This window comes from Mauremys reevesii, linkage group 11, assembly GCF_016161935.1.
Source record: "Mauremys reevesii isolate NIE-2019 linkage group 11, ASM1616193v1, whole genome shotgun sequence".
Lineage (NCBI taxonomy): Eukaryota > Metazoa > Chordata > Testudines > Geoemydidae > Mauremys > Mauremys reevesii.
Genome location: NC_052633.1, coordinates 38,667,730 through 38,688,687, shown reverse-complemented (window position 1 = coordinate 38,688,687; position 20,958 = coordinate 38,667,730). Strand labels below are relative to the sequence as shown.

Genomic DNA, 20,958 nt, shown 5'->3' with positions numbered 1-20,958 from the left:
AGGGAGGGCTTTCTCTAGACACCCTGGAGTTGTGGGGTAAATTTTGCCTTTATTTACACTCTGTACATTGACCTCAGCAGGGTATCACAGGATGTGGCGTAGCACAAAATCTGGCCAACATGCTTTAATTTGCCTGTTACACACTCCAAAATGTAAATGAAAGAAAAACAAAACAAAGGTACATTCATCTCAGGTTTGTGAAATCTTGGAGCCTGATTCTCTGCTGCTTTGCACCTTGTGTAGCCAGGTATGGCAGAGTTGTACACCCAATTTGCACAGGTGTAAGTGACTACACAAGATACAAGGTAGTGGAAAATCAGCCACTCTTTTGTTTCCTCAGTTTAACTAATGCAATATTATATTGTTATTTGCTTGTTTTATTTTTGCAGGATCCTAATATCAAAGGACCAATGTGCTGTTGGGTATAGAAGAGGCAGTTTGAGTGTTGCTTGGAACTGGGGCCTACCCACACGGAAAAATACAGACAAGGATAATGTGTACCACCTATACATGTATCTGTGCATGTATGAGAGAGAGAGAGTGAGAGACAGACAGACAGAGACAGTCAACCTTTAGAAAGCAAATACATACTCATTGGTATTACTCAAGGTCCCAGAGGAAAAGTCATTAATATCTTAACTCTTGGTCCCCCGTTAGCCACCCTGTTATATACTTGTTCATGAGAGTTTGGAAAAAGCAGTTATGCAAATAGAAACTCTAAATATGTCAGCATGCTAGTGTTACACCAAGCAGGGTGGCCCAAACTTGGGGACATTGTGAGTTTGTTTAGCTTTGTACCAAAAAGTGTGAGTGGGGGGCAGGGTAATAGTAACCATACGATTTTACCTGTAGTAAATGTACCATTTAAGTAGTGAGGGGTTTGCCAGTGATTTCAGCTTTTGTTCATGTGTCTTTGGAAGTCAAATTGGTCCTCTGAAGGGATCATGTAGGCATAGAGTCACTTGACTGGCATCCACAGACTGTATTTCAGGACTCGGTGGGTCACATTTTGAGCATGCTTGTTCTAAATAATGAGAAGAGAGTAAATTCCTGTATTTAGCTGGCTACTAGGGCCTCAATCCTGCAAGCACTTATGCAAGTCCTTAACTTATGCACCTCATTAGTACCACTGAAGTCAATGGAACTACTCATATGTGTAAAATTAAGCATGTGTGTGTTTGCTGGATTGGGGGTTAAATGTCCTAGAAGTATACATGTCATATACCAACTGCCCCACTTCAGCTGAGGAAAAATAAAACTAATAGAACGAATTTTATATTAATCATAATCATATCAGTTATGGCTCTATTTTTCAAAGCATCAAAGTTAGATCTCTTCTTATACATTAAATTTTCCTTACTTAAACACTTCTCACTTCCCCCTGTTTTCCAATAACTAATACTGTACAATGCATGGAGTATTTTTATTTCCATCCCTTATGGTACCTGGTTTGACCCTTATTGACCTATGCAGTGATGTTGTAGCCATGTTGGTCCCAGATATTAGAGAGACAAGGTGGGTGAGGTAATATCTTTTATTGGACCAGCTGCTGTTGGTGAGAGAGACAAGCTTTCAAGCTTAGACAGAGTTCTTCTTTTAAGTCTCCCAGGCCTGAAAAAGAGCACCGTGTAAGCTCAAAAGCTTGTCTGTCTCACCAACAGAAGTTGGTCCAATAAAATATATTATCTCAACCACCTTGTCTCCCTTATTGACATGTATTTATACCAAAGGGTGAAGGTTTTTGAAAGGCTAGGTTGGTTGTATCTTCCTTTTTAAGTTTGCAGATTTGGTTTAATAACCGTACTAGAACTGCACAGTTTTCAGGAAAGGACATAATATTTACAACAATCATTGTAAAAGAGGAGGACAGAAAAGAAATCTCTTTTGCCTCTGCTCCAGCATTGAGCATTGGCCTGCTAAACCCAGGGTTGTGAGTTCAATCCTTGAGGGAGCCACTTAGGGATCTGGGGCAAAATCAGTACTTGGTCCTGCTAGTGAAGGCAGGGGGCTGGACTCAATGACCTTTCAGGGTCCCTTCCAGTTCTGTGAGATAGGTATATCTCCATATATTAACAACAATGGTGGGAGCTTGGTATGTATGGCGAGCTCACTCTGTGCATTAATAATCAAACAGTTACATTGTTGAATATTCCATGCTGTGGCTATGTTCTTATAAACACACTATTTTGTTTCAATTCCTTTTATTTACTGCCTTTTTAACACAGGTGTATTTCACTAACTTGACAGCATGAGCATGCTTGATTGCAAACATTAACCTTACTACTTCACTTTATCACTTAAACGAAGAGAAATAAATATGGATGCCAACCCCTTTCTTTTCTAATGTCAGGGGGACGATGCTCATGTCTGGGCCCTGCTCTGGTACTCCCAAGCCCTGTCCCCTCCCTCCATGTGGATCCTGACCCCTGGGGTGGGGTGGAATAATACTGTGGAGGCCATTGACACCATCCTTCTGTTCCCTTGTGGAAAGGTTGAGATCTGTCTCTGGAAGATGTAGGATGGGTGTACGATCTAGCCCTGATTTCACTAATCATATAAAAAGTCATAGTGCAGCTTGGTTGAAACTTGCCTACAGCAAGATACTCCGTGGTCTGCTGTGGATTAGAATAAAATAAAATAAAATGTAAAAAAAAGATAGAGCCAACTAGATATAATCTTAGATTTAACCAAAATAAAGCAGAAAACTGAAATGTAATGGTTCATGATGCCCCACTAATTCTCAGAAACTTGACACTCCATTCTTTTTCTGAATCAGGGTGTCTTTGAAGTTAAAGTGTTACAGCTAGTAATATCTTCAGGACACTTAGTGTGGCATGCTACTCATTGAAATAAGTATTATTTTTCCAAACTAAAATGCTATTGAAAGAATATTTTCTGATAGTGTCATTATGAATTATTAAGAATAGCCAAAGTTTGTTTTCAAAAGAAGACTGATAATGAGGCAAATTGGCAGTCAGGAGACTTGGTCCTATTCCAGGCCCTGCTATAGATTTCCTTTGCAGTATTGGGGGAGCCACTTGACTTCATGATACCTCAGTTTTCTCAGCTGTAAAATGGAGATAGGGCAATATTCTTAACTTCCAGATGTATAATAAGAGGTGTTTCATTTTTGTTTGGAAGTACTTTGTGATAGGATGAAAGGTACTATCAATGGAAAGTATTATTACTTTAAAAGAATTGCTACACTTTTGTTTTGTTAATGTGAAGGATAGATCCACAGCAAATAGAAGAGATACACCTTTACTGCAAAGAGCAAACATGAATTACACTGACAAATATGGCCCTGCATATCACTTGTTCTGTCAGACTGCATAAATTAGACCCTGACCTGCCAGGTGAAACTTCTCTCTTTTTGAAGTCAGTAGGAGATGGGACATTTCTTCCTCAAGCAAAATTTCCATTAACAGGAATTTCTCCATAGCCTGTAAATTCCAGAGAACACTGATAATGACAGCTGAGCTGGGTCACAATTTTAACTGTGACAAAAGATGCTGGTGAATCCAGTTTTTATATTTTCTGAAGTCATAAGTGACTTAAGTGGTAAAAAGAGTTGACTGCTTCCATATTTATATTTGAACTTCAAAAATTTCCAAAGTGTTGTCATCTTCTCCAGGGGAGGCTCTAGCTTTTTTGCCGCCCCAAGCACGGCAGTCAGGCAGCCTTCGGCAGCGTGCCTGTGGGAGGTCCCCGGTCCCGCGGATTCAGCGGCTTGCCTGTGGGAGGTCCGCCAGTCCCGCAGCTTCGGCGTACCCGCCGCTGAATTGCCACCGAATCCGCGGGACCAGCGGACCTCCCGCAGGCGCGCTGCCGAAGGCTGCCTGACTGCTGCCCTCGCAGGGACCGGCAGGGCACCCCCTGTGGCTTGCCGCCCCAGGCACGCACTTGGAGAAGCCTGGAGCCACCACTGATCTTCTCAAACAGAAGTACACATTTATAAAATAAACACGTACTGTTGTAAATGTGAACACCTTAGGAATATTCCAGAACTGATCACTAGAACACGAAGAACAATAATTGGTCCTGCAACTGCCAGTCTGGAGTTACTGTCTGAGCAAATCTTCCTCTGAAAATGATCATTACTTCAGTACTCCATACTATATAGGAATTTGGAAAGATGTTTGTAGCTTGTCTGTTTTTATCAGTGAATATCATTATCAGTATAGTTTCCAAAACTCTGAAGGCCAGATCCTGATCCCATGGAAATCAATAGGAATTTTGCCATTGCCTTCACTGGGTCTAGAATTTGCTACTAAAACTAAAGAAATATGGAAAAACTGTAAGAAAATTTAATAATAATAAGTAACATCTTAAATCCTGTAAATAACTGTAGCATCTGAAATCTCTTCACTGCATACTTGTTTTCTTTTTTTGTTAGAATTTCACGTCAGTAATTAATTGTCTGGTTTTTTACATCTTCAGCTGTTCAGGAAAACAGTGACTCACTTGAAATCAGTGAAGCCAACACAACTATCCCTATTGTTTACACTGCTCCATGAAACCCTTTTGCCAAACTGATTAGATTTACAGTTCACTCACTAAGCTTGTCTGCTTATGGCAGCATAATGCAATGAATCTTATCACAGAATGAAACTGGAACTTCAGGGGAACAGTACCCTCACAGATGGAGTTTTCATGTGTCCATACTTCCTTAGAGTTCCCAGTGACCTTTCCCTTTTGCTGGTTGTAAATGTTTAGCGGTTATATAAGAATTAATGCACTTCAACATTCCTCCTTGGCTAGCAAGCTGTTGTAACATTTTAAAAATTCCTTGGAATAAATAAGAACAGGAAAGTGACAGCGGATTATTTTAGGGTGTAAAATAGGTATATGAAGTGAAAAGGCAAAAGAAGCCAATGTTTCTGTACAATAAAAGTTTAGTTCCTGAAGCCTCTGGAGCTAAACTTATGCCCTGATCCTAGAAGACTTATTCCTGTGCTTAATTTTATGCACTGTGAGTAGTCCCACTGAAATCAATGGAACAACTCACAGCACGAGTAAGTCTTAGCAGGTTCAGAGCCATAAATAGAAGTCTAGGTTTAATTACAGTAGATTTTCATATCTTCCCAAAAAGGAACATTAACACAACATGAAGTTATTTTAATGTGTCACATAATAAAAATGAAATCAAGTATACATCATCTTTAGGTATAACACTGTTAGTGTTTTCATAAATGTTGTATAGACTTATATTACATATTTTAATATTTTCAAAGTAGAGAGTCCACTGAGAGACGACTATACACGTTTATCGAGAGAATCCCTAACCCCACGTTTATCTACAGGAATGTATTGCATGGTTGGAGTAATGCGAACATCCACAATTTCAGAAGCACTAAATCCAGTCACTTCTTTGTTTGTGATATCTGACTTTGTTTGTGATATCTTGGTTTTGAAAGCACCAGGTCAAAAAATATGCCTCTATCTAAGAGCTTGCTTTCACTCAGTTGTAGCATGTACCTTCAGCTGAGTTTATCTAATGATGTAATATTAAACCAATTTAGTTAAATCAGTGCAAAAAGTTGTATGCACACCCTTATTTTTATTTAAATTGGGTTTATTACAGTTGATTAGGAACAGGTTTAAGCCAAGCCATTCTTGAAACAAAATAAGACTCTCCACACAGGGTTTTGCACCACTTTAACTAAATCAAAGCGAGTTTATGTGTACACAACCCCATCACTGTGGAATATGCTGCTATATAAATGTATTTTTTATAAAAAATATAAATAAAACAAATGCATTTATTAAGAGGTAAATATTACACGTGCTAGTGGCTATATGCCAGTTAATTCTTAAATATATACAGTGGGGCTTGGTTATGAACAGCTGACATAGCTGGTGCAGGGAGGTAATTTACACCTGATCAATGCCCATTGGTGAGGATTCACCCGGGTGAAGTTAGTGGTTCTGCTGCTGCCCTCTCTTAGGTGGCAGGGCTGCTTTAATTTCTGTTAGGGTTCCACTGGCATGAGTCACTGGGAGAGGATGCTGAATCATCCTATTCCTCAGCTATGCAGTTCTCTGGCCAGAGCTGCATATCTTCTGGGCAACAGTGGACCTTGATGGCCTTGCTAGTGTAAAGGAGTTTGTGGCCTCTTTGCAGACATTCCACCACTGGGGACCTCTACCAGATGGGATGCCTTCTAGTGTGAAAACTGTGTAAACTAGCATAGACTCTGAAGTGAATCTAAGTGATTACCTATATGTTCAAAATATCAAGAGGTTAAAAAAAATGTAGTTTTTAATGAAGGTTTGAATCACTAAAAGACGAATTTGATGATACACCATGAAAACTTGTAATCATTGTTAAACAATGTAATGTTTCCAGATTTTGCAATGTACATTCCTTTTATATTCAAGGGTTTCATTTATGGTGGTTGTTTTGCTGTAGGAAAAATACCTTGTTGCATAGCAATACTATCTGATCCTGGAACATCCACAGAAAACCTTTTTCAGGTTTATGCAGCATGCAATTAACAATTGTTGTCCTCCACACTCCCAATGTTCTATATCTGTTTTTCTTGGTTACTTTGAGTTACACGAGTGAAATTTTCAAAGGGACCTCAATTCAGCCCCTATAACAGCACCCAGGTACCTCATTTCCACATGTAATATTTTGTATATACAGCACTGCTATTTACACTTACAAAGTGGTTAGATGTCCTACTATATGATTTCTGTGAATAAACAATGGGCTGAGGGCCTTAGTGTTTTTTGCAGTCTTTGCTCAGCTAAAACTCTTAGCTGATTTTCGTGGGAATTTTGCCTCCGTTAGGGAGGTTGAGTACAATCAGTTAAAGGATTTCAAGCTTTGGCTGCCTAGTTTAAACTGTAGATCCTATCTGCAATGTAGGGCTATCCATAGGGTTGCCACTTTCTAATAGTACAAAACCGAACACCCTAACCCCACCTCCTGCCCGCCCCTTCTCCAAGGCCCCACCCACACTCACTCCATTCCCTCTCCCTCCATGGCTTGCTCTCCCCCACCCTCACTCACTTTGCAGGGTGTTGAGGTGTGGTAGAGGGTGAGGGCTCTGGCTGGGAGTGCAGGCTCCAGGGTGGGGTAAGGGATGAAGGGTTCAGGGTGTGGGAGGGGGCTCCAGCCTGGGGTAGAGGGTTGGGATGTGGGAGGAAATGAGGGCTCCAGCTGGGGGTGTGGGCTCTCAGGTGGGGTCAGGGATGAGGGGTTCAGGGTGCGGGAGGGGGCTCCAGCCTGGGGTAGGGGGTTGGGATGTGGGGGGAAATGAGGGCTCCAGCTGGGGGTGTGGGCTCTCGGGTGGGGTCAGGGATGAGGGGTTCGGAGTGCAGGAGGGGGTTCCAGGCTGGAGTTGAGGGGTTTGGAGTGTGGGGGGCCTCAATGGGCTAGCAGGCTCTGAGTCCTGACTTGCAGTCTGCTGACCCAAATGCTGGAGTGCTGCCCCAGTGCTGTGGTGTGCTCCAGCTGGCTGCAAGGAGAGGCTCAGTCTGAGCAGGGATCCCTGTGCATGGCCTGAGTGGACTCTGGCACGAGCCTCCAGCGCAGGAAGGCTTGGGCTGGTAAATCTCCATCTGGGGGGGCAGAAACGCTTTGCCCCCCAGCTCCCGCCCCATGCCTGGTGCTGCGCATGGGCGGTGTCACTGCGGCCTGCGGTGCTGGGTCTCTGTGGTACCCTCGTTGCCAGGATGGACTGGCTGCATGGAACACTGTGCAGCGCTGGCCGCCTATCTCTGAGTTCCTCTTGACCGTGCCGCTTGCCCGTCATTCTTCGGAGCCGGAAGTAGCGGCCTGGCTGTGGGTAGAAGCCAGAGGCGGCGGTTTGGCTGGGGGGTGAGTGTTTGGGTGGGGGCCCAAGCCGCCTACAAGCCAGACTTGCTGCCCACTTCCGGGGCACCCAGCAGAGCCAGTGCAGGCAGGGACCCTGCCTTACCCTGCACCGCCACCGACTGGACTTTTAATGGACGGGTCGACGGTGCTGACCGGAGCTGCCAGTGTCCCTTTTTGAGCAGGCATTCGGGTCAAACACCGGACACCTGGTCACCCTAGTCTATCCAATGATGTTATTCAGAAGTAATATACCTTATAAATAGGCATCTGAAGGAGGTGAAAATGACAACTGTGTAGCATCTGGTGTCTACTTGGCTGATTTACTCTCCAGAAAATCATAATGTCCATTTAAAAGGAAAAGCTTCATTTGTTTTCTTCTTATTCTGTCTGAAATACTACAACCGTTAGTAGCTTGGAGACTTCTAAGATTAAATACTAATTTTTCAGACCAGCCCTTGAAGATCTCAGCTGCCTCTCCTGATCTTGTGTACACTGCAGGGGTGGCTCTATGTATTTTGCCACCCCAAGCATGGCAGTCAGGCAGCTTTCAGAGGCATGCCTGCGGGAGGTCCACTGGTAACGCGGATTCGGCGGCATGCCTGTGGGAGGTCCGCCGGTCCTGCACCTTCAGTCTATCCGCTGCCGAATTGACGCTTAAACCATGGGACCGGCAAACCTCCCGCAGGCATGCCACCAAAGGCAGACTGACTGCCGCCCTCACGGTGACCGGCGAGCCACCCCCCGCGGCTTGCCGCCCCAGGCACGTGCTTGGTGCGCTGGTGCCTGGAGCCACCCCTAGTACACTGGGCTGGGAAATGAGTCGAAAGCCCAGCTTAAACTTGTTTTAAACACAGTGCCAGCTGAATCAATTACTAGTGTGGTTTGGCTGGTGCATGCCTCAAGTATCGAAGTTCTAACATATAATTAGAATGACTATCAAGATTCAATTTAGAAAAAAATACCAAAGTTCAGATCATTATCCCAAACTAATCAGATTTATCAGAATCTTGTATTGGTCCCACCAGACCCTGTGACCTTCCATGCAAGCTTTCCTCTGTCAGTGGGCGCCAGCCTGCAGCTACCTGTTGTGTTGTGTTCTTGGGTGGAGCCCCAGTAGTATGCTCTCTTCCCAGTTTAGTTCTTCAGGGGATACCAGGAGCAGTCTGCTTCATCCCTCCTCAGGGAGCAACCAGGCATCCCGTTCTCCCACTCTGGTGCACAAAGACTCAGTGGGCCTTCCCTCTGACACTTCCTGGAGCTTATGTTCTAAGGTACACTGTGATACTGGGAAACCCAAATAGCTCAAGATCCCTCCCTCCATTTCCATGATAACTGTGAATCTCCTGAGAATGTAGAAAGTACTTCATGAGGGCTCTAATGCAATTGGTGTTTTACAGAACAATGTACAGGGGAGCATTGTTTTGTTTTTAATATTGGAATAGAATGGGGCAAAAGAGACACAGCCATTATTCTCACACAACTGTGGGTAAATGTCAAACAGGTGCATAGTAAATGCACAAATCCCATATGTGGTTGTTGGGTTAGTTGTGCCTACCTCCCCCATATTCTTTGATGATTAACGCTGAGGTGCTTGCTGCCAAAGCAAGGAAGAGGAGGAAATACAAAATAATCTGTGTAAGTGAAAGCCCAAGAGTTTTTTAAAAAGCCACCTAATTACACTCCCCAAAAATACCTAGACCAAGTCTCCATTGTTTTTAATAAATAAATAAATGAAACTAGAGCTATAGTGACAGAAAGTATGGAGGATATATTTTTTTTACAACAATTCGATAGCTAATGTCCACTACATTAAAAGGTATCAAAGTCATATCTGTTGCCACAAGGCATACTAAAGGCAAAGTGAATAGAAGCTGATAAAACTATGTTTCAAAAAAAAGAACCTAAATATTTATTGAACATCTTGAAGCTCAACATGTTCCCATTCTGAAAGAACTTGAACACCTAAGGCCAAATTCAGCCCTAGTGTAATTAGATATATGGTCACTGAAGGCAGTAGAGTTGCAGTACTTTATAGCAGGGCTGAATTTAACCTTTAGGCTATACAGTAGTTACAAATTAAAAAAGATGAGGTCTTCCAAGCTCTCCTCTGACAGAGCACTTAGCATTCCTGCAACCAATAGCAACAAAGAAGGTGTTTTGATTTCATAGAGAAAGTAAACTTTGTCCAGAGCAAAAAGTTCGAGGCTCCATTTACCAACATGAGTATGTGCTGATTCGCTCCTTTAGCTGTTCCACCTCAGAAGAACTGCATCTCATTAGTCTTTTTTGCACCTCCCATCCTTCAGTGAGAAGGAAGAGAACAAGGATAGTGTACGTTTTATTGTTTCAACTTAAGTACTGAAATGTTATCTTCAGAAAGGTCATAAAATGCAACCATCATTAAGTCTTTACATTTTACATCAATCCTTTATGAGGAAATGGGATGAAATAGAGTCATGCTCTTTATTGTGGGGCTTGTTTGTTTGTTTGTTTTTTAAATGAAAAAGGCCCAAAGGTATTCTTTTAAAGTTTTTGCTTGTTTTTTATATGCATTATTCCACTACTACTTCATGATCTCTAGGCCCTGCCTCTGAACAACCTACAACAAGGGTGGACAACTCCAGCCCTGAGCTTCTGCTGCTGGCCATGGATTTCTGGTGAGTCCCATGCACAGGAGAATCTGCTCTAATGTATATACTCTGATTACATGGCCACTAATTTTATTCATGATGAACACCTCAAGCCACTTTATAGCTCCTCATAAAATTAACTCAAGTAATGGTCTCTTTAGGATCTATCTAAATATCTGTTAATAATGAAACGATACCTGAAGAACCAGAACATGGTGGCCTTGGGTGATTGGATTGTGCACTCAGGCATAAACAAATATTGTGTGAAATTTTGGCATCACTGAAATCAATGGGAGTTTTTCCATTGACTTCAGTAGAGCCAAGATTTCATCCACTGTGTGCAAATGTGGTGTACAGCTATCACATGTCAGCAATGAACTCTGTTGTAAGGTGGGAATCTCATAGGTTCTTTAGAATCTTTGTTTCTCTACATGAGATTTTTTCTCCTATTTGTTTTTTGACTTTTAGGGCTCGGGAAGTGTAGTGAGGTCTCTCATAATTATAAATATCTCAGAATCCTATTTTTGCCTCCTTTAAAGGTATCCAATACCCTCCAGGAGGGTTCCCATTTGTCACCACCATTTCTCTAACTCATCAGAAAAGATAACTGCCCCAGGAGTATTTACTAATAAGGGTATGTCTACACTGCCCACCATTACAGCATGGCCATGGCGATAATGCACTGTCTATACTACCGTGTTTCAGCACTAAAACTTTTGTCGCTCAGGGGGGTGTTTTTTCACACCTCTGAATGACTAAAGTGTTAGCACTGAAAGTGGCAGTGTAGACACAGCCGAAGATGTTTGCTCTCCAGACAGTTCAAACTGATCATTCTAAAACTTCTTGAAGAAACGTGCCTCAGAACTTGGGTGGAAAAATGATCTCTTCTTGTCAAAGATAAAAGTAGATAGTTATTCTGGAAAACACGGGAAAGGAGCTGATATAGAACATTGAAAGCAACGTGAATCTAGAATCTGTGAACTGGAATTCTCAACATAAATTTTTCCTTCATCCAGGATATCTTTTAAAACGATGACTGAAAACATCATACAGCAGTAGAAGATTTCAGATCAGAAATATTGTAACTCAGGTCTGAATCGTTATCTACAAAGGTGGAGTATGTTTTTCCTTTGTAAAGGAATACTAATCTGGTAGAGTGCTACAAGTTGTTGTTTTTTATATATTTAAAAGAAAAGGGAAACTAAATGTTAAAGATTTGCACATCTATTAATCTGGTACTGCCACAGTTAGTTTATTTTTAAAAAGAAGGAAAAGTCCAGTAGCAAATAGAAAAGTAAGTTTTAGAAATTAATTTCTAAACAAATAAAGAGAATGGGCTAGATAATTAGACATCAGCAGCCTTCATTTAATGATTAATTGTGTAAATATATCCACAAAGTTAGGGAGGCCTGAGATGGTCAGTGGAGAATTCTTCACGTGTAGCGGAACTCAGCTGGTGTACAGCTGGCAGAGACGGCGCAATTGCCTCCTGTGTCAACCACCCTTGGCCCTTACCTGCCATAGGGGGCACCGAGTCTTCTATGCTCAATCCTCCACTGGCGTAAGATCCCCGCTGCTCCCTGAAGCTCTAATGTGCATTGGGCTCAGGTAGCTCAGAGAGCTGCAAAAACCTTGCTCACAGCCCCTCTCTCCTTTGGGCCGCTCAGGCCCAAATGGGTGCTAATCACATCTTTAGCTATCTACACTGTAGGATTTGCACTGGCAGTCAATTGCAGCTACAATTTTGTGAGGTCTAATGTACAAAAAGAGTAAAATGTAAATTGTAATGTGAAAAAAGAGTGGGGAGAGTTGTCTAAAAATCTGACAAACGGGAACCCTGCGTTAGTGGGTTGGGGTAGGGGAAAGTGGAACCAGTCATAGAAATCAAGTCTCAGCAGACTTGTGATTATGGGTATAGTGTGGTGGTCTGCTTTGGTGGAGCAGAGATGAAGGAAACTAGGTGAATTGACATGACTACAAGCCAATGACTAGCAGCAGGGGTGATGCAGACTCCAAGTGCCTGGCAATCTAGGTCCTGTTGTTTTCAAGGCCTTTATAAAGTCTTTTTTTGTCTTGTAAGGAGATCAAAATAGCATGTGTCTTAATTCTTCAGTATTGTTTAGTTTTTGTTTACTGAAACATGGCCTGTGGGCAAATGCTGTCCCTCATTCACGGTCCTGGCCTGAGGCTGTGCCAAACTATGCTGGGGCCAGTCAGCCCCAGACTCCAGTGAAAGTGAAGTTAGTTAAAGGCCACCTTTGCCCACCCTCCCTCACAGTCTGTTTCTAGCAAAAGTCAACTTTGCAGTTGAGCCTTGTCTGCTATGAGCCTGATCCAACTTCCTTTGAAGTTGATGGGATTCTTTCTCTTGACTTCAGTTGGAAATGACAGTTATTCCTGAGTTGTTTTATATAAGAATATTTGTGGTAATGTATTATGGTAAAAGTCATTCTACACACTAAGCAGCCAAATCATCATCCCCACTAAGACTGCTTTGCAGTGGTCACCTGGAGATCCCCATTGCATAGAGGAATCCTCCAGTCATGGGACAGAGCTGGCATAATTGGCTTTAAGCCAGCCCTACTTGCAGTACCAGGCATCAGCGGCACGGCCAAGGAAAAGGGAGTGTGGCCAGTGTACTCTTGTGCTGCGGTGATCTCTAGCTGCTAGAAAGGACTTTTGGGGAGTCACTGCTATCTATGCATCTTGCAACTTAGAGCAGCCTGAAATTTTTCCTTGGGAATAGCTCCGTGCCTAGTACTTCAAGGATCAGGGAGCTCCAGACACCTTTTCAACCAGCTCCCTCTCCCTGTTCCCAGCTGCATAGGGAGTAGAGGGGCTGGTTCTGGGCCTATGTGTGCATAGTAAATTGTGATGAACAAGATAATTAATTTTGTTGGTGATAAATTGAAAGAAAAATTGGAAATGTTTATGTATATTTAACAAGTTCATTTAATAAATGTGTTGAATTGGGACTATATTCCTCCACCACTAAACAAACAAACAGGGATCAAATGTAAAATTAGTCAGCCATGGCAGACATATTATGGGACAACATAATGCCAATGGAGCAGCACTTCTAATCTGAGGCATGACGGCCCTTGTACATTTAGCTGTACTAGGCAAACGTCAGTATGTTTGGACTCTGCACCCCCACTCACTCTATTCTCCCCCTTTTAAGAAATATATGTTTTTGCAGTAAGCTTTATATTAATTACACATTTCTTATTGCCACATCATTTACTGAGATTTCTCTGGGTCCTCATAGACCAATACCCTGCTTGAATCTCTCTCCACTCCCACTGGAGGGACGGAGGCTCAGATCCACAAAATTCCTGCTGAATCCACTAGGCACCTAAACTCACTTGGTGCCTAAGTTTTCAGTGTAAAAGTTTCCTGGGTGCCTAGTTTCTGTCTCTGAGCAGGTGCTATGCTGCCTCACTCCAGGTGTCTGGATGCCTATTTCTCACTGAAGTCCCAGTGGAAAAGTCATGGTGGGATGGGGATGAGAAAGAGAGACTGAAATCCAGTGGCTAGGTCACTCATCTGGCCAGGGTACAGTACCCCTGCCCCAATCACTCTTGTTATTTATCCACAGTGGAACAGCTCAAACTGAGAGACTGAGACACCCCCAAGTCAGAATATCCAGGGGTTTAGAGCACTCTCCTGAGAGTTATGGGGAGACTCCTGTTAAAAGCTTTTTTCCCCCTGTGGCAGAGAAGGGAATTGAACCTGGGTTCCCCGCATTCCAGATGAGTGCTCTAACCACTGAGTTAAAAGTTACAAGCTGGGTACTAGCAGAATCCCATCCCCCCATTCCGCCTCTATCCAGTTTTGCATGGAGAGAGGAAAGCACCTAACTCATTCCCACAAGAAACTACTTAAGCGCCTAATCTGCCTGACTCCAGGTGGTGGGTTACTTTTTGTGGCTCACTATGCAGAGGTAGATGCTTCCTTGCAGCCTGGATTTAGGCACTTATCTCTGAGAGAGGGGCAGGGCCTACAACACACCCCTCTTGTCGGCATCTCCATTGGATGTTTTAGGCAGCTCCTTACCTAGCATGTTGGCTTTTGTAGATCTCACTGTAAGGTGCCCATCTCTCCTCATTTATTTATAGGGAGCCTATGCATCGAACTCAGGCTTTGTGGATTTCAGCGTGTTCTTGTGATTGCGACGCCTAAATCCCAGTGTAGATCTGGGCCAGGGTGTCTACATTAGGATTCTAAAAAAATAAAATAAATAAATAAATGCCCCTCCTTTGCTAGTACACGTTCAGCTCAATTCGTGGAGCTGTACCAATGGGAGTGCTAGTGTAGACAGGCCTCCAGGGAGCCACTGGCATTTTAATCACCATGACATCTAATCTGCTCAGAGCACATTTTGCTTAAAATGCCAACAGCTGCAGGCACCTTGTCTACTCTACTGCTCGCTAGTGCTAACACTGGTGGAACAGAACTGAAGATAGCAGTAGTGGAAATTCTAGCAAAAATGTGCTAGTGCACAAAAGAGTAGTAGTCTATTCAGCTGATTGCTATAGCTGCTCAGAGGCATCAGCTGTATTGAACTAACCCTGAGAAAGCCAGCAATTCTAAACATTGTAAAACCATTGCATTAAAGAAATCATTCAGAAGGGTTGAGTACATGTATAAATTCTGAACCCACAAAGTTTGATTCAATTAAGAATTTAGAGAAGCTTATAATTAGTTTTAGTACTATAGGCCTGGGTCAATTTTCCATCTGAAATTAAATACAATAAATAAGCACACAATTTGATTTAAGGAAGAAAAGGGGACATGTCTACATATTTTTGCTTTTCAAGAATTTTTAATGTGCGGCATGAAAGATATACAGCTGTGTGTCCACGTGTACCAGTAAACGATCCTCTACTTTTTATGCCAAATAAATTTAAGGTGTTTTTTTCATCTGAAAGATAAAGGGTCAACAATGCAAGGCATCACTCTTAGAGTTTCTCTAGAATGTAGACTAAAATGCTTTATCTGGCTTCAGCTCTCCACTTTCGTTTCTAAAAATGAAAAATTAGTTCTTATAATTAAATAAACAATTGTTACATTGAGGAGGAGAGCATTTCTGGCACTGATGCTTCCTCAATATGTAGGCACAGCAGGTCAATGTCTTGCAGCCCATTTGGCAGAATACCAACATGCCATTAAAAAACAGGCAGCTGAAAATTCAGCTAAGGCAGAGCATGTGTTAGAGAAAGGACACATGGCTTTGAGCTGACTGAGACAGTAGCATGGCTATTGCTTCTTTCAGAAACATTGCATTATTATGCATTATTATAGCGGTCAAAGTTAATTGGCTGTCATACCAAATTTTCATCCTCCTTTTTACTGGGACAGGACAAAATAAGAAGTGCTGAAATTTGTGTTGGTTGCTAGATGTCCCATATCGTTTTTCTGCAGATGGGCAATATCATGGGCCACTTGGACAAAGAAGGAAACTGACATTTTCAAACTTGCTTTTTTCCCCCCTGTAGGACATATTAAAGCAAATAAAGTGAAATTTGTATAATAGACCACCCGTAGCTCGAAAGCTTGTCTCTCTCATGACCAGAAGTTGGTCTAATAAAAAATATTACCTCACCCACCTTGTCTCACCTGTTTAAGAGGCTATCCCAATGTAATTCTAAAAGTTTTGAGTGCATCTCTGCTCCACCTTATAAACAATCCATTTTTGTTGGTCCTGGGAGAGGTTATCATGTAACTACATTTTTTAATGTTCATTATTAGTTAGTTCTGGTAATAAGAAAATGTGAAATTGTTTTTCATCTCACCACTGATATGGCTTATAGTGAACAAGTAAAAAATGCCTAGACAGCATTGGCAAGAGGGGTCCAATAAATGTAACATAACAGCATTGTCCAAACTATTTTCTGGATCCAGTATAAGAGTATTTGAATGACCCCCTCCCTGCCAAAGTTATTCAGAACTATTGCTACTTTTTCAAAGTACTACAGTTTGTAGGCTGGATGTTATTGCAGAGAAAATTCCTACTACTCTGATATAAACCTCAAAATTATTTTTAAAGGGCTTACACTTGTTTTCAAGTAATTGCTAATTACCATCAAATTTATGAATTGTAATAAACTTTCTCCCTTATGAGTACAGTCCTCTCCCAGTCCCTGTGAAATCACAGTCTAGTGTTTGTGTCAACACAAGTCCATGCCATGGGAGTGATTGTGATGTGACTGAACACTGGATTATGGTTTTGAATGAATCAGGCAGGAAGAGAAGGCTTCTATTAGGAATGAATATCTTGGAGCCTAAATCAACAAATATGTGTTTTGGTTTCCAGGCTACAGAAGCACATTTCTGGAGCAGATAGGGGGCTTCATAACAGCAGCAGATGGATTTCTTTTCTCTTTAAAAAAAAATTTATTTGCAGTATCAATGACCATAAGAAAATATGTAAATGTATTATGAGGACCTTGGTGAAATGTATTTTTAAAAATCTGCCTGAATGGCATTTCAAGCAGACTCAATTGCTCATACACTAGCACCCAAAATAATTCCACTACAGCAATGTTGCCATAGGGGTTTGGTAAAAGGTTTAGGAGAAAAAATACAAGCCTATTCAAACCAGTCATGTACAGAACTAACTTGACTAAATTGAACATGTCAGCTTCAAGTCTAGTAGATTCTAATCACAAGCTGTCATCATGTTATAAGAACATTTGGGTCACAATGATACTTGCATTTTGATGAAAGACCTAGAAGAACCCATGCTATGGAAGCACAGGCATCATGACTCCTGATTCATGGCTGTTTAGTCTTTGTAGCTAAAAGTTGGTCTGCCCCTACTTTTCAGAGAATACATACTAACTAATGGCCAAGAAGGACTACTGTGCCGTGCCATTGTTGATTTTTTGTAGTTTTTTTTTTAAATTTTACTTTAGGAAAAGAAAATTAATACAGGATGTGGTGACAAAAGTCAACTGCAGACAAACTAAAAATCACCACTGACACTCTTTAACCTTCCAGTATGTTATGAACATTACAAAACATCCCTGTAGATGTTTTGTAATGTGATTTGCATAAGATAAAATGACATGGGATGCTTCAGCTGCAGATTATTTAGTAACAATTATAGATTAGGAGTTAGGTAATCTCAGATCTCTTCAGCTATTATGGAGGTTTGAGGCTACAGTGCCCTGAAGACAATTTAGAGAAGACTTATGTATATGTAGAGTTTTTTTCTGTATGCTTTGCAACAGGGACTAAAAGAACCAATACAGAAAAGCATTGATGGTGGGTTTATTTTTGTTTTTAGTTTGTCTTTTGGGAAATATGTAAAGTGAACATTAGAAACAGCTGATGTTCTGGGTGCTGCTGTCCAGAACTGGCTCTTCATCTTCAATAGAGGCAATGGTTTTAGAAAATGTTTCAGACCATGTAGTCACTGTCTCATGACCTGGACTGTATTTACTATTGGACATTTATTGTTATTGCTGGTACATGTTCCATATTAGTAAATCAGTTTTCAGTATTTTATGGTTTACTTCTTTTCTGTGGTCAAGCATATTTGGTTTTTTTTCCCCAGCCCATCATCTTCCACTGGGTCATTTACAGCTTGGTGTTGTTGGGAGATGGCCTTGGTGGAGTTCCGCTTGCAGCGTCTGATATGGTTTTTAGGCTTTTGGGGACCAAGACGACACCAGAAGAGAGTGTAATCAATGTGCTCAGGCTGCCTTATGTTTGTTTAGTGTTGGTTCCTTATTCCCAGTTCCTTATTCAAGGACTCTTAATTTGAATAAGAAACTGGGGTTTGACTAGATGTAAATGACAAAATATCTCTTGGGTCACCCCAACTCATATGTTCTGCATCTGTCAGAGGGCTCTGAACAGCCTGGGGAAGATCACTCTCTGACACAAAGCTTTATTTCTGTGCAGTGTGATAGCCCTACTCTAATTGCTATTTTCCCAAACGTCTGATGGACACAAATACACATGATTGGGGTAACCTAGGAGTTATTGTTGCTTATATGTGTTGGAACCTCAGTTAGTTACTCAATTTCAGAACCCTTGAATAAGGAACTGGAATCCTGAATAACATACTAGGAATAAGTATCTAGCTGCAGGTTCCTTCTAGGTGACCCTTGATTGCAGCATCTGAGCTATGGAGTGCTACAGCAAGACACTGCTGGGGGAATTGTGCAAGGCTGAGGTAGCTGGTGGGGACAGGGCAGGCTGCAGGGCTGGGATAGGCTCTAAATCCTGGACGGTTGCAGAGGTTACTTACCGTGGCGCCTTTCCGGGCTGGAGGAGCCTCGTGGTGCTGTTCAGGGGCTGGAAGATTGGCAGGGCAGGGCTAGGCGAGGCTGAGGGCCGGGGCCGGCGTGGCTGGGGGAGGCGGGGCTCGCCTCTCTTCGTCACTTCGTGCAAAGCCTGGGAGTCTCAGGAGAACAACGGGCTCATTCAGCGGGTGGCAGCGAGGGGAGCGGCAGCCGTAGTCGGGCGAAGGGCACAAGCAGCAGGTTCCCGCTCGGTCCCAGGCCGGAGCAGATGGCCCCCGGGCAGACGCTCCTCTACCTGTCCCTCTTCCCCTGGCTCGCCGCCGCCTTCAACCTGGACACGGACAATGTGATCCTGCGGAAAGGGGAGCGGGGGAGTCTGTTCGGCTTCTCCCTGGCCATGCACTGGCAGCTGCAGCCGGAGGACAAGAGACTGTAAGTGCCCCCCCCCCCCCGGCCCCGGGGCAGGAGCTTCCCCCCCCTCCCCCGCACGGAAACTTTCCCGCTGCGGCGCGGTGCGGCGCGGGTCCCCGGGCCCCCGCCCCGGGCGGGCTCCTGGGCGAGCAGGCGGAAAGGGGCCAAGGGCGCCGCCAGGCTGCCGAGCCGGTGCCACTGCTGGCTGCGCCCAGCCCCGGCCGGGAGCCGCTCCCCGCCGCCTGGGGGTCCCCGCCCGGGGCGGGACCTTGGCATCGGTTTCAAACTCCGCCGCCTGCTCCCCGGCTGAGCTGTGCGGCGCTGCGGGCTGGGCGCTGGGGGTCCCGGGCGAGCCCTGCAGGTGGGAGCAGGTTAGCGGCGCTGCAGCCCTGTGCGCTTGGGTTCAGGGGTATCGGGCCGGGCTGCCGCGGCCCGGGCGAAGCCAGCGGTTACTAAAGCTGCTGGATGTGAGGCCGCTGCTCTGGCACACCCGGGCGGCAGCACCGCTTGGGGTTTGGGAAGCTGGCGGCGGCGCTGCGGAAGGGACGGACTCCCCGTGTTGTGCGTGTTGCGAGTTTCTCCGCAAGGTGCGTGCGGCTCTTTGGGCGCGGGCTGGTCCTGGCTTCTGCTTGCAGGGCACGAAAAAGAGACTTTTTATTTAACGGGCGGAACAACCACCTGTTAGCAAAAGTTGCGTAGATGAGGACACCAGCTGCTTTTCAGAGCAGGGAAACCGTGTTGCCGCCGACAGGATCTACTGTGTCTTCTCATTGGTTTAAATCAAAATGTCTGAGCTGAGCTTGATTGTTTAAAAACCAAGGGGCAAACCAAAATCTTTGTACTGGTGTGCACTGGTGCAGCAGCCAAGGGGGAGCTCCGTCATAAATGTCTAGTTGAGAACCTCACAATTGTTTTCATGTCATAATGATTTAAAACTAAAGAGGTTTCTTCGGGGGAACAGCAAAACTGCAGAGAGACGTGTGAGCCTGGTGGAAAACACTGACCTTGCATTCTTGGTCACTGCGAACAAAGAATTCCAAAGGGGCGTATGACAACAAAAGGACCTTGCCCCCAAAGGACTTCAGTGTTCTTAAATCAAGCCAGCAGCCAGCAGTGGCATCAGAAGGAAGGGCTCAGGAAAGCAAGTGTACTCACTCCTCTTAAGGAAAAGCAGACTCAAGCAAATGATGAAACTGATGCATATTAGTAAATCTTTCGTTTTACATCATCAGTATTTACTGTTGATTTTTAAATCTGCTCCCATTTGTGCAGATCACTTTATATTATAACCCTACTGATGAGCTGTACTCTTGCTGCATAATCACAAAATGCTGATCCATGCTCTTTGTTGATGTAGGAATTAATCTAGACATTGTCCTGAGATGAAGTAGGCTGTTTCTAATAAAATGTGATTTGAATTTTTGAGTTAAAATAATCATCCTAGGTTCTCTCTGACTTACATGATGACTGGATCAAAAGCAATCCAAGTGATGATGTGTGTGTATTTCTGCAATAAAATCACTGGTGTTCAAGACTGAACCTGTTCCACACTACAGAAGTGAGCTCCTTCAGGAAGGGCTGGGCAAATAAATCCGGTGTTGCCAACGTAATCATGATAATAAAGGCACTGTTCATGGAAGACTCAATAGCAAAATAAAACATTCCTTTATATGGCTTCAGGGAGGCCCATGCAGTAACTGAATGCAGAAGTATTTGGTCCTGTGTGAAATTGGTCAAATAAAAGATATTACTTCACCTTGTCTCTCTAAATCTGAACACATTTACAGATTTTACTGTATATGGTATCTATGGGTGATACAAGACTATGTGAGGATTT

At 43.3% G+C, this 20,958-nt stretch overlaps 1 protein-coding gene and 1 long non-coding RNA gene across 3 annotated transcripts in view; one reads left to right on the top strand and one right to left on the bottom strand.

The window, feature by feature from the left end:
• Positions 1-723: 723 nt before the first annotated feature.
• Positions 724-19,935, bottom strand: LOC120374817. The gene is made up of 4 exons (XR_005586256.1): positions 19,800-19,935; positions 18,716-19,062; positions 14,512-14,678; positions 724-1,024 (listed from the first exon to the last, which is right to left on the bottom strand). It is a non-coding gene; the product is annotated as an uncharacterized LOC120374817 (long non-coding RNA).
• ITGA6 (integrin subunit alpha 6) overlaps positions 18,942-20,958 on the top strand; it is a 59,154-nt gene continuing 57,137 nt past the window's right edge. For both annotated transcript variants that reach the window (XM_039495106.1, XM_039495107.1), the window contains exon 1: positions 18,942-19,142. In XM_039495106.1, coding sequence (XP_039351040.1) covers positions 18,979-19,142 — 164 coding nt within the window. In that variant the 5' untranslated portion in view covers positions 18,942-18,978. The remainder of the gene's footprint in view (positions 19,143-20,958) is intronic.